The 13998-nt window shown below is 40.4% G+C and overlaps 1 protein-coding gene across 3 annotated transcripts in view; it reads left to right on the top strand.

The window, feature by feature from the left end:
- MOCOS (molybdenum cofactor sulfurase) overlaps window positions 1–4520 on the top strand; it is a 55975-nt gene extending 51455 nt beyond the window's left edge. For 2 of the 3 annotated variants that reach the window (XM_007167096.2, XM_057526971.1), the window contains 2 exons: window positions 937–1041; window positions 4327–4520. In XM_007167096.2, coding sequence (XP_007167158.2) covers window positions 937–1041; window positions 4327–4479 — 258 coding nt within the window. In that variant the 3' untranslated portion in view covers window positions 4480–4520. Of the gene's footprint in view, window positions 1–936; window positions 1042–4326 lie in introns of those variants that run through there. The other variant, XR_009005090.1, reaches the window with a different exon arrangement.
- The last annotated feature ends 9478 nt before the right edge of the window (window positions 4521–13998 follow it).

Below are 13998 nucleotides of genomic sequence, written 5' to 3'. Positions count from 1 at the left end.
TCACTTTGCTGTGTACCTGAGACATTGTAAATCAACTATGCTTCAATTAAAAATTTTTTTTAAAGTAAATGCTTAAGAGATGTTTGTTGGTGATAATACTCAGTGCTGAAGCAGTTGCAATGCAGAAAGATCTAACACATCTCTTTTGGAAAGCAATTTTTCACTGGATATCATCAAGTCGTAAAAGGTTTATACCTGTTGACTTTATAATCTCCTTTTGGGAGATTTAGCCTGAAGAAAAATTCAAACAGGAAAGAGAGTTATGTGAATTAAGACCTTTATTGCAAAATTATTGATTACAGCAAAGCATTAGAAATTATGCACATGGCTTCAAAGTAGAAGAGCTAAGCGCATCAACCCATGGGAATACCAGGCCATGGTGAAAACTGCAGAATCCAGGGATGAGGTAGCTGTCTGTGAACGGACACCGAACAATGTCCGTTATGTATTGTGGAGTAATTAAAAAAGAGAAAGAAAGCCAGCGGCTCTCAGCTCTCAGCCAGTGTGTTTCACAGGGGCGCATGTGGTTGCGTGAGCTACTTGCTGCCGTCTCGCAGTCTCGAGCGATCTGTGGCCGTGAAAGCAGCGCAGGGTGTGTGGCTGTTGATCTTCTCCCAGTCTGCCCTCCAATCAGTTCTTTTCTTCCCTGGAGGAAGCCCAGCATTCCCTGATAACCACCTGTGAGTCACAACCACTCTTCGTTTTCTTCAAAGCCCTGATGCAGTAGCCTTTAAGCTGATAAACGAATGTGGGTGATTCCCTAGCCGGCATTGGGAAGAGGTGGCACTTCTTGGCTCCTTGCAGTTTGAGTATTTCTCTGTGAGTCTGAAATTGGCTGTTTACAACGATTCCTCCTGGACCCAGATTCCTCCCTGCAGAGTGTGACAGTCTGGCCACTTTCATGGCAACGCTGTCTTTTCCCTTCTCACCTCCCAGGTTGTGGGACCTTGTCACAGATGCCAGATGATTTGCATCGATCAGCAAACTGGGCAGCGAAACCAAAATGTTTTCCAAAAGCTTTCTGAGAGGCGAGAGAGAAAGGTAAGCATGACTGCTAAAAATGACACCCCATTTTAAGTTCTTGATGCATTGTCTACACCAGAACTAATCCTTAATAGTGCTGAGTAATTTTTAGAAGTGGGAGAACATTGTAAGGCTGACGGGCTACCATCAAGGTTCAGACCTTATTGGCAACACTGTCTTATTTTTCCTTTCCATTCATTTCCTCACTATTTTTATTACATGTATTTTTGATGCTTTCAAATCTTGTTGAAGAGATATGGAGTATAGATAAGAAATAGTTAAAAAAAAAAAAAGGGGGGGACTTCCCTGGTAGTCCAGTGGTTAAGACTCTGTGCTTGCACTGCAGGGGGCATGAGTTCCACCCCTGGTCTACGAACTAAGATACCGCATGCTGGACGGTGCGGCCAAGGGAAAAAAAAAGAGAGAAATAGTAAATAAGTAAAGTAATTCTATTGTCTCAATCATTATTTTCTTCGCCACAGAAATCTCATGAAGAATAAAAATGCCTTATGGTGAATAGGGTAGCTGCATAGAAAATAAATTTCACTATACTAAGTTTGTAAGTCATCTTCTTGAGGGCTAAAATGACTAAGTGTTGTTGTGGATCCCAGATTATAAAAGCTGAACTTCTAAGAGATTGATTCATTAGGAACATCCATTTATTTCCAGGCTTGCACTTTCTGTCAGGAATTTGGGTTTGCAAAGAATTCAAGGAAACCAAATAAGCAATCAGGCTGCATGGAACAATTCTTGAAAATTAACAGAAATAATGCAAGCATTTCATCTCTTCCCAGTAATAAACTGGCAAGTTAACTCATGGTAAAATGTTCTGCATTGTTTCCTGTGTTTCTCCAAAACCAGAGTTTTGTTTCACAGTATTTGATTGACAAAACTCTCCTTACGGATATGGATAGGTATGGTCTGCAGAGCTGTTGCGCTTGAGTATTATACCAACAAGTCTGTTCGCTCAGCTGTGGCAGGCCGTGCCAACTGGGGGCGTGGGGACCTGGAGCCTGCCCCATGCAGGCTGCCAGGAGAGAGGATGTGTGGGCACAATACTATGGTACATGGAAGTGGTATTTCTCAGCATCACAATAATTCTTGTGCACAAATCTTTTTTATTTTTTAAATTTGGAATAATTTTAGATTTACAGAAAAATTGCAAAGATAGTACAGAGAGTTCCTGTGTACTCTTCACCTATATGTACACAAATATTAAGGAATTAATTTATCCCCAGTCCCTAGCTTGGGGCCTGGAACGTGGTGGTGGCCAACTGATGTTATCACAGATCTGGGAGCACATCACATACTCCAAAGTGTTGTTACTGGCTCACTTGCATTGATGGCAAACTTTTTTTTTTTAATTTAACTTTTATTTTATATTTGGTGCAGAGTTGACTTACAATGTTGTGTTTGTTTGAGGTGGGCAGCAACTTGATTCACTTATACATATCCATATATCTATTCTTTTTCTGATTCTTTCCCCATTTGGGTTATTACAGAGTGCCAAGTAGAGTTCCCTGTGCTGTAGAGCAGGTCCTTGTTGATGATCTGTTTTATATATATATTAGTGTGTATATGTTAATCCCAACCTCCTAATTTATCCCTCCCCCCCCCCCCGCCGCTTCCCCCCACCCCAACCATAAGTTTCTTTTCTAAGTCTGTGAGTCTGTTTCTGTTTTGTCAAGTAGTTCATTTGTATCAATTTTTAGATTCCATCTATAAGTGATATCCTGTGATATTTGTCTTTCCCTGTCTGACTTAGTTCAATTAGTATGATCATCTCTAGGTCCGTCAGTGTTGCTGCAGATGGCGTTATCTCATTCCTTTTTATGGCTGAGTAATACTCCATTGTCTATATGGACCACACCTCCTTTATCCATTCATGTGTTGATGGACATTTTGGTTGCTTCCATGTCTTGGCTATTGCAATTAGGGCTACAATGAAACTTGGGGTGCATGTGTCCTTTCGAATCATGGCTTTCTCTGGATATACGCCCAGGAGTGGGACCGCTGGATCATACTGGTAGCTCTATTTTTGGTTTTTTAAGGAACCTCTATACTGTTCTCCACAGTGGCTATTATCAATTTCCATTCTCACCAACAGCATAGGAGGGTTCCCTTTCTCCACACCCTCTCCAGCTCTCACTGTTTGTAGGTTTTTTTAAAATTAATTTTTATTGGAGTATAGTTGCTTTACAATATTGTGTTAGTTTCTACTGTACAGCAAAATGAATCAGCTATACATATACATATATTCCCTCTTTTTTTGGATTTCCTTTGCATTTAGGTCACCACAGTGCATTAAGTAGAGTTCCCTGTGCTATACCGTATGTCCTCATTAGTTCTCTATTTTATACATAGTATCAATAGTATATATGTATTAATCCCAATCTGCCAATTCCTCCCACCCTACCCCCTTTCCCCCTTGGTATCCATACATTTGTTTTCTACGTCTATGTCTCTCTCTCTGCTTTGCAAATAAGATCATTTATACCAGCAGTCCCCAACCTTTTTGGCACCAGGGACCGGTTTCGTGGAAGACAGTTTTTCCATGGACGGGGATGGGAGGCGCCGGGATGGTTCAGGCAGTAATGCAAGCGGGAGCGATGGGGAGCGATGGGGAGCGGCAGATGCAGCTTTGCTCGCTCGCCCGCTGCTCACCTCCGGCTGTGCGGCCCTGTTCCTAACAGACCGCGGACTGCTAGTGGTCCGTGGCCCAGGGGTTGGGGACCCCTGGTCTATACCATTTTTCTAGATTCCACATGTATGTGTTCATATATGATATTTGTTTTTCTCTCTCTGATGATGGCAAACCTTGAGTAGACTTACACAACTCTTCATTTTCAACCTCCCATCCTTATTCTGGAGAATTTGGAGAACTTAATTTACGTCACGCATTCTTATAGAAAATGCTGAGTTTTGCCCTTATTTTCACAAAATGGTTTTTACATCAGGGAACAGAGCAGAAATCGGCCTGACAGTGGTCAGAGGCCCAGAGGAGGAAGAAGCCCTCCTGTGGGAAACTCAGGGTATACAGGAAGGAGAAAATAATAGGTCCAGCAATAAAGAGGTATAGGCTGACTATTGGGAAAGAACACTTTAAAATGAGAATCTGTGTGGTCTAGGATATTAGGATTCTCCTTGTTTCTCACTACCTTCTACTAAATGGCAGATAGGACATATCAAGTCCCAGTACATGTTTTTAAAGATCTCACTTAATTTTAGTGGAACATTATTATTTACAAAATTATTTTAGCTGCTAAAATAACCTAACTTCTGTTGTTACTGTTTTGTTCACAGGTGAACTTTGGGCTGTACCTGATGCATACCTCTTTGGATTTATCTTCTCCATGTTATCTGTCTGTAGGATCTCAGGTGCTCCCTGTGTTGAAAGAAAACATAGAACACTATGATTTACCTGCTTCTGAGAAACATCAGGAAGTTATCTCCTAAAGTTTTTTTCAGCATATATTAAAATTTCTCTTTTACAACTATCTCCATTCTTTTTTTTCTTCCAGTTTTGTTGAGATATAATTGACATGCAGCTCTGTGTAAGTTTAAGGTGTACAGCATAATGATTTGACTTATATACATCATGAAATGATTACCCTAGTAAGTTTAGTGAATCGTCTCAGATAGATATAAAATTAAAGAAATAGAAAACAATATATAATTTTTCCTTGTGAAGGGAACTCTTAGGATTTACTCTCCTAAATTTCATATATAACATACAGCAGTGTTCATTGTATTTATCATGTTGTACATTACATCCCTGCTACTTATTTATCTAATAACTGGAAGTTTGTACCTTTTGACTTCCTTTATCCAATCCCCCACCCACCTCCCCCCTCTGGTAACCACAAATCTGATCTCTTTTTCTATGAGTTTGTTTGTTTGTTCTGAAGTATAATTGACCTACAACATTATGTTAGCCCCTGGTACACAACATAGTGATTCAATATTTCTTTACCTTTCAAAATGATCATCAGGATAAGTCTAGATATGATATGTCATCATACAAAGATATTACATAATTATTTACTATATTCCCCACGCTGTACATTTCATAACCTTGACTCATTTATTTTGCAACTGAAAGTTTGTACCTCTTAATTTCCCTCACCTGTTTCTCTCCTCCTCCCACCCCTGCCCCCACCTCCTTCTGGCAACTACCTGTTTGTTCTCTGTATCTATGACTCTGTTTCTGTTTAGTTATGTTTGCTCATTTGTTTTGTTTTTCAGATTCCACATATAAGTAAAATCATACAGTATTTGTCTTTCTCTGTCCGATTTACTTCACAATTACCATAATATCCTAAGTCCATCCATGTTTTCAAAAATGGCAAGATTTCATTCTTTTTTATGTCTGAGTAATATTCCATTGTATATATGTACCATATCTCTTTATCCATTCAACTTAGGTTGCTTCCATATCTTGGCTATTATAAATACGCTGCAATGAACATTGGGATACAAATATCTTTTTGAATTAGTGTTTTCATTTTCTTTAGATAACAACTCAGGAGTAGAATTGCTGGATCATATGGTAGTTCTATTTATAATTTTTTGAGGAACCTCTATATTGTTTTCCATTGTGGTTGCACCAATTTACATTCCCATTAACAGTGCACAAGGATTGCCTTTTCTCCACATCTTCATCAGCACTTCTAATTTGTTTGCCTTTTTGATGATAGCCATTCTGACAGGTATGAGGTGATATCTCATTGTGGTTTTGATTTGCATTTCCCTGATGATTAGTGATGTTGAGCATCCTTTCTTTTCTTTTTCTTTCTCTTTTTTCTTTTTTTGGCTTATAAACAACAGATATTTATTTCTCACAGTTCTGGAGACTGGGAGTCCAAGGTCAAGGTGCTTGCAGATTCAGTGTCTGGTCAGGCCCCTCTTCCTTGTTCACAGCCAGCTCCTTCTTCCTGTGTCCTCACCTAGTAGAAGGGGTGAGGGAGCTCTCTGGGGTCTCCTTTATAAGGGCACCAATTCCACTCATAGGGACGGAGCATCTTTTCATGTGCCTGTTGGCCATCTATGTCTTCTTTGGAAAAGTGTCTATTCAGGTGCTCTGCCCATTTTTTAATCAAGGGCTTTTGTTTGTTTGTTTGTGTTGCATTATATGAATTCTTTGTATACGTTGGATATTAACCCCTTATTGGATACATCATTTGCAAATATCCTCTCCCATTCAGTAGGTGTCCTATTTGTTGATAGTTTCCTTCGTTGTGCAAAAGCTTTTTAGTTTGACATAGTCCCACTTGTTTATTTTTGCTTTTGCTTCCCTTGCCCTGAGGAGACATATCCAAAAAATATTGCTAAGAGTGATGTCAAAGAGACTACTGCCTATGTTTTCTTCTAGAAGTTTTATGGTTTCAGTCTTACATTTAAGTCTTTAATCCATTTTGAATTTATCTTTGTACATGATGTGAAAGAGTAGTCCATTTTGATTCTTTTGCATGTAACTATCCAGTTTTCCCAACATCATTTATTGAAGAGGTTGTCTTCTCCCCATTGTATATCTTGCTTCCTCTGTCATAGATTAATTGCCCAGGGACTTCCCTGTGGTCCAGTGATTAAGACTCCGTGCTTCCACTGCAGGGGGCATGGGTTTGATCCCTGGTCAAGGAGCTAATATACTATATCCTGCATGCCACGTAGTGTGGCCAAAATACATATATATGTATATACACACACACACATATATATACATATACATGCATACATACATATATAAATTGCCCATATAGGGACTTCCCTGGTGGCACAGTGGTTAAGAATCCGCCTGCCAATGCAGGGGACATGGGTTCAAGCCCTGGTCCAGGAAGATCCCACATGCCGCGGAGCAACTAAGCCCGTGCACCACAACTACTGAGCCTGTGCTCTAGAGCCCATGAACCACAACTACTGAAGCCTGCATGCCTAGAGCCCGTGCTCCGCAACAAGAGAAGCCACCGCAATGAGAAGCCCGCGCACCGCAATGAAGAGTAGCCCCCACTCGCTGCAACTAGAGAAAGCCCGTGCGCAGCAACAAAGACCCATAGGAATTCGTCCATTTCTTCTAGGTTGTTCGTTTTATTGGTGTAGAGTTGCAGTAATCTCTGATGATTTGTGTTTCATTGGTGTTGGTTGTAACTTCTCCTTTTTCTTTTCCAATTTTATTTCTTTGGGCCCTCTCAGTTTTTTTCCTTGAGGAGTCTGGCTAAAGGTTTATCAATTTTGTTCATTTTTTCAAAGATCCAGTTTAGTTTCATTGATATTTTCTATTGTTTTTTAGTCTCTATTTCATTTATTTCTGCTCTGATCTTTATTATTTCTTCCCTTCTACTAACTTTGGGTTTTGTTTGTTCAACTGTCTCTGCCCTCATTAAGATCAACAACGTGTTCAGTAGAACTTGGTCTTTTGAACACAGAGAGTTCTTTTCCTCTTGAAGGTAGAGAGTGCCTTCACTAGCTTCCTTCTTCCTCTAACTCCACACTCTCCTTGTGTGCACAACCCCACTCAGGAGGGCAGTTCTGAGGCTTCTGTGCTTTCCATGAGGCAAATTTAGCACAAGTACTGCATCCACACCCAGCAAGGCTCCCACATGTGTTAGAAGTATGATCATTTTTAATTAGATGAGATTTTTAGTGAATCTCACTGGGAATATTTAACCTCCTCTATTTTGCCATTTTACCATGCTCCTACTTTGCCTTTAGAAAGACACTTTAGGCTGTCTTCTTGCACTGAGGAAGGTAGTCTGTGCCCAGTGATCTTGAGGGAATAAGAATGTGCCTCCCTTCCCTCATGTACACAGAGGAGCTGGGTTTATGCTCAGGGCCTAGTGTGACTTGTGTCCACATTCCTTAGGAGAGGCTTGACCAGGATGTGTTGATCAAGGCATGGGCCAGCACCCCCCTTCCTCCTACTTCCTACTCCTGCCCATCATTCCTCTCCCCCTTTGAGTTGCTGCCCTGTGGATTGCTAGCAAGCTTGAAGTCACACTCAGTGATTTGGTGTTATATGAGCAATTGTGCTCCCATCCACAAGCCCATCAGACAGTGTTGGTCCATCCACTCAGAGCCTCCAAATCATAGTCAAGAGAGGAACTTTGGACTCGGAAATTTTTTCAAGATGGGGGAGTAGAAGGACATGCACTCACTCCCTCTTGCGAGAGCACCAGAATCACAACTAACTGCTGAACAGTCATCGACAGGAAGACACTGGAACTCACCAAAAAAGATACCCCACATCCAAAGACAAAGGAGAAACCACAATGAGATGGTAGGAGGGGCCCAGTCACAATAAAATCAAATCCCATAATTGCTGGGTGGGTGACTCACAAATTGGAGAACAATTATACCACAGAAGTCCACCCACTGGAGTGAAGGTTCTGAGCCCCACATCAGGCTTCCCAACCTGGCGGTCTGGCAACAGGAAGAGGAATTCCCAGAGAACCAGACTTTGAAGGCTAGCGGGATTTGATTGCAGGACTTTGACAGGACTGGGGGAAACAGAGACCACTCTTGGAGGGCACATGCAAAGTAGTGTGCGCATCAGGACCCAGGGGGAAGGAGAAGTGACCCCATAGGATACTGAACCAGACCTACCTGCTAGTGTTGGATGGTCTCCTATAGAGGCGAGGGGTGGCTGTGGCTCACCGTGAGGACAAGGACACTGGCAGTAGAAGTTCTGGGAAGTACTCCTTGGCCTGAGCCCTCCCGGAGTCTGCCACTAGCCCCACCAAAGAGGCTGGGTAGGCTCCAGTGCTGGGTTGCCTCAGGCCAAACAACAAACAGGGAGGGCACTCAGCCCCACCCATCAGCAGACAAGCAGATTAAAGTTTTACTGAGCTCTGCCCACCCGAGCAACACTCAGCTCTACCCACCACCAGTCCCTCCCATCAGGAAACTTGCACAAGCTTCTTAGATAGCCTCATCTACAAGAGGGCAGACAGCAGAAGCAAGAAGAACTACAATCCTGCAGCCTGTGGAATGAAAACCACATTCACAGATAGACAAAATGAAAAGGCAGAGGACTATGTACCAGTTGAAGGAACAAGATAAAACCCCAGAAAAACAACTAAATGAAGTGGAGATAGGCAACCTTCCAGAAAAAGAATTCAGAATAATGATAGTAAAGATGGTACAGGACCTCAGAAAAAGAATGGAAGCAGAGATCGAGAAGATGCAAGGAATGTTTAACAAAGATCTAGAAGAATTAAAGAACAAACAAACAGAGATGAACAATACAATAACTGAGATGAAAACTACACTAGAAGGAATCAATAGCAGAATAACTGAGGCAGAAGAAGGGATAAGAGACCTGGAAGACAGAATGGTGGAATTCACTGCTGCAGAACAGAATAAAGAAAAAAAAAATGAAAAGAAATGAGGACAGCCTAAGAGACCTCTGGGACAACATTAAATGCAATAACATTCGTGTTATAGGGGTCCCAGAAGGAGAAGAGATAGAGAAAGGGCCTGAGAAAATATTTGAAGAGATTATAGTCAAAAACCTCCCTAACATGGGAAAGGAAATAGCCACCCAAGTCCAGGAAGCACAAAGAGTTCCATACAGGATAAACCCAAGGAGAAACAGGCCGAGACACAGTAATCAAATTGGCAAAAATAAAGGACAAAGAAAAATTATTGAAAGCAGCAAGGGAAAAATGACAAATAACATACAAGAGAACTCCCATAAGGTTAACAGCTGATTTCTCAGCAGAAACTCTACAAGCCAGAAGGGAGTGGCATGACATATTTAAAGTGATGAAAGGGAAGAACCTACAACCAAGATTACCCGGCAAGGATCTCATTCAGATTCGATGGAGAAATCAAAAGCTTTACAGACAAGCAAAAGCTAAGAGAACTCAGCACCAAAAACCAGCTCTACAACAAATGCTAAAGGAACTTCTCGAAGTGGGAAACACAAGAGAAGAAAAGGACCTACAAAAACAAACCCAAAATAATTAAAATGGAAATAGGAACATACATATTGATAATTACCTTAAACGTGAATGGATTAAGTGCTCCAAACAAAAGACACAGGCTCACTGAATGGATACAAAAAACAAGACCTATATATATGCTGTCTACAGGAGACCCATTTTAGACCTAGGGACACATACAGACTGAAAGTGAGGGGATGGAAAAAGATATTCCATGCAAATGGAAATCAAAAGAAAGCTGGAGTAGCTATACTCATATCAGATAAAATAGACTTGAAAATAAAGAATGTTACAAGAAACAAGGAAGGGCACTACATAATGATCAAGGGATCAACCCAAGAAGACGATATAACAATTATAAATATATATGTACCCAACATAGGAGCACCTCAATACATGAGGCAACTGCTAACAGCTATAAAAGAGGAAATCGACAGTAACACAATAATAGTGGGGGACTTTAACACCTCACTTACACCAATGGACAGATCATCCAGACAGAAAATTAATATGGAAACACAAGCTTTAAATGACACAATAGACCAGATAGATTTAATTGATATTTATAGGACATTCCATCCAAAAACAGCAGATTACACTTTCTTTTTTTTTTTTTTTCACTGTATTTTATTTTATTTTATTTATTTATTTTTTTTAAAGGTTCAAGAATAATTTTGTGCTTCTTTTTTTTTTTTTTATTTTTATTTATTTATTTATTTATTTATTTATTTTTTGGCTGTGTTGGGTCTTCGGTTCGTGCGAGGGCTTTCTCCAGTTGCGGCAAGCGGGGGCCACTCTTCATCGCGGTGCGGGGACCGCTCTTCATCGCGGTGCACGGGCCCTTCTCTATCGCGGCCCCTCCCGTCGCGGGGCACAGGCTCCAGACGCGCAGGCTCAGCAATTGTGGCTCACGGGCCCAGCTGCTCCGTGGCATGTGGGATCTTCCCAGACCAGGGCTCGAACCCGTGTCCCCTGCATTAGCAGGCAGATTCTCAACCACTGCGCCACCAGGGAAGCCCCACTGTATTTTATTTTTACAAGAGATAAATAGACTGACACCAAGCATTGTACATGGATGACCACAACAAAAGCAACAATGATTGCAATTACCAAACATGAAACACACTCATACTATGTCATAATATTGACATTCAGTCCAGTAATCCTCCACTGTAACAGCTCCTTTACTTTGCAGTGAAAATTGATTTGTATATTCTTTGCCTCTGAGTCCTTGTGGGATTTTTTTTTTTTTTAATTCAGACAGAAAGTCACAAAAATTATACTCATCCTCATCAGTTCACTCAGTCCCATGTAATTAATTTTTTTTTCATCTTGATCTTTTGTTAGCACTTTTATGAGTTCATCAGTTTTTCATTAGAGTTCTGAAAATGCTTATTCATTCAGTTCAGCAGTACAGTCAGTTACCAGAAACCTGTACTTGTCAGAGTCTTTTCCATGAATTTCTTGAAGATGAAACCCTTTTATAGGAACATATTTGCAAAATCATCAGAGTACACCCAGAACTGTCTGTAAATGACAAAAGACTTAAAAATGACCATGGTTAAAGATTTGATGAAAGTTCATAATAATGCAGTTGACAAGAAAATTAGTTATTTCTGAGATATACATTTTAAAGTAATAACTAGGATTATTACTTATAACATTATACCAGAACGTATAAGATTTTTAGAAGTTTCCTGTAATGTCTGAAACATTTATATTAACATATTTCCATACATATTTCCATACAAATACAAATATAAGATTTTTAGAAATTTCATGTAATGTCTGAAACATTTATATTAACATATTTCCATACATATTTCCATACAAATACAAATATAAGATTTTTAGATTACACTTTCTTCTCAAGTGTTCACAGAACATTCTCCAGGATAGATCACATCTTGGGTCACAAATCAAGCCTCAGTAAATTGAAGAAAATTGAAATCATATCAAGCATCTTTTCCAACCATGACGCTATGAGACTATATATCAATTACAGGGAAAAAAACGTAAAAAACACAAACACATGAGCCCATGTGCCAAAAGTACTGAAGCCCATGCACCTAGAGCCCAAGCTCTGAAACAAGAGAAGCCACGGCAATGAGAAACCCATGCACTGCAACAAAGAGTAGCCCCCACTCGCAGCAACTAGAGAAAGACCGAGCGCAGCAATGAAGACCCAACAATGAAGGCCAGACACAGCCAAAAAAAAAAAAAAACCACTACAATCAAGTATCACCTCACACTGGTTAGAATGGGCGTCATCAGAAACTCTACAAACAACAAATGCTGGAGAGGGTGTGGAGAAAAGGGAACTCTCCTGCACTGTTGGTGGGAATGTAAATTGATACAGCCAGTATGGAGAACAGTATGCAGTTTCCTTAAGAAACTAAAAATAGAATTACCATATGACCCAGCAACCCCACTACTGGGCATATACCCAGAGAAAACCATAATTCAAAAAGACACATGCACCACAGTGTTTATTGTAGCCCTATTTACAATAGCCGGGTCATGGAAGCAACCTTTAACAGACAAATGGATCAAGAAGGTATGGTACATATATACAATGGAATATTACTCAGCCATAAAAAGGAACAAAACTGGGTCATTTGTAGAGATGTGGATGGACCTAGAGACTGTCATACAGAGTGAAGTAAGTCAGAAAGAGAAAAACAAATATAGTGTATTAATGCATATATGTGGAATCTCGAAAAATGGTACAGATGAACCGGTTTGCAGGGCAGAAATAGAGACACAGATGTAGAGAACAAACATATGGACACCAAGGGGGGAAAGCGGGGGTGGTGGTGGTGGGATGAATTGGGAGATTAGGATTGACATATATACACTAATATGTATAAAATAGATAACTAATAAGAACCTGCTGTATAAAAAAAATTCAAAAAAAAAATAAAGGTTATACTCTATAGTTATTATAAAAAAAAAAAAAAGAGAGAGGAACTTTGGAGGTTGAGGTATCCCATCTATACCCTCTCTGATGAGTCCTCCGGCGGCTTCCAGTTGAATATGTCCAGTGATGGAAAACTCACTCTCTAAAGAAGTTATCCATTCCATTGAGTTGCTCAAAGGTTCCTTCCTGTACTGAGCTTATATCTGCCTCCTGTGATTTCCAGCCATGGGTCTTGCCCTGTCGTCTGCAGCACCCCAGAGTATGTACCCTCTGCATCCATCCTGCCAAGTCCTTCTGAAGCATGGAGTCCACGTGTGAACCCCAGGTTATTGGCCAGACCTTCAGTACCTTCCACCTGGATTGCTCATTTGTCCAATCACTTCTTTTCCCTAAACCCCTGCCCACCACTGCCCACAGCAGCTTCCTAAAGCCGGTCTTACCTACTGCTCAGTTGTTTAACACAGCAGGCTCAGGCTTCCCTGCCTGATCTAGTCAGAGGCCTTGGAAATAGGAGCCTATCTATTTCCTTACCTTATTTGTAGGACTTTGTGTTTTTCCCAGCATAATGTGGGATTTTAAAGATAAGGAATGCCTCTGTTGAGGTTGTCAAGATGGAATTTTGTGCTTGCACTTTTATTTGGTGGCAAGATTAAGTGTAAAAAGTGGCCTCTGATTCAGTAGTTTCTGAGGTGAGTGAAAGGGGAGGAAAATGAGGTTAGATGGTTTATTATTTCAAACTATTTATTATAAATTCAGCCTCTTTGAAGACCCATCAATACTGTATTATGTATCTGGGCCTGTCCTCATCAGCTAACCAATGGGAGAAAAACGTACTCAGCTGATGGCCCTCATTCAGGCCAGTTCCATACATGAGGAAACTCTTCCCAGACAGCATGCTGAAGCATTTTCCAAGAATTTGCATTCCATCAAATATGACTGGAGCCAAGTAAGAAGGCATGTTCATCAAGAATTTGGTCACCTATGTCATCAACATATTTTCAGATACAAAGGATGATTCATTTTGTTCTTATCCATACCCATGTCACTTTTTTTCAGTCAATAATTTTGGGAATGATTTCAGACATTTTAATGAACAAGTGTTTTATTAATTACTTA

Source organism: Balaenoptera acutorostrata, chromosome 13, assembly GCF_949987535.1.
Source record: "Balaenoptera acutorostrata chromosome 13, mBalAcu1.1, whole genome shotgun sequence".
Classification (NCBI taxonomy): Eukaryota; Metazoa; Chordata; class Mammalia; order Artiodactyla; family Balaenopteridae; genus Balaenoptera; species Balaenoptera acutorostrata.
Note: the sequence above shows the minus strand (reverse complement) of the source record. Positions and strands in the feature narration are given on the sequence as shown.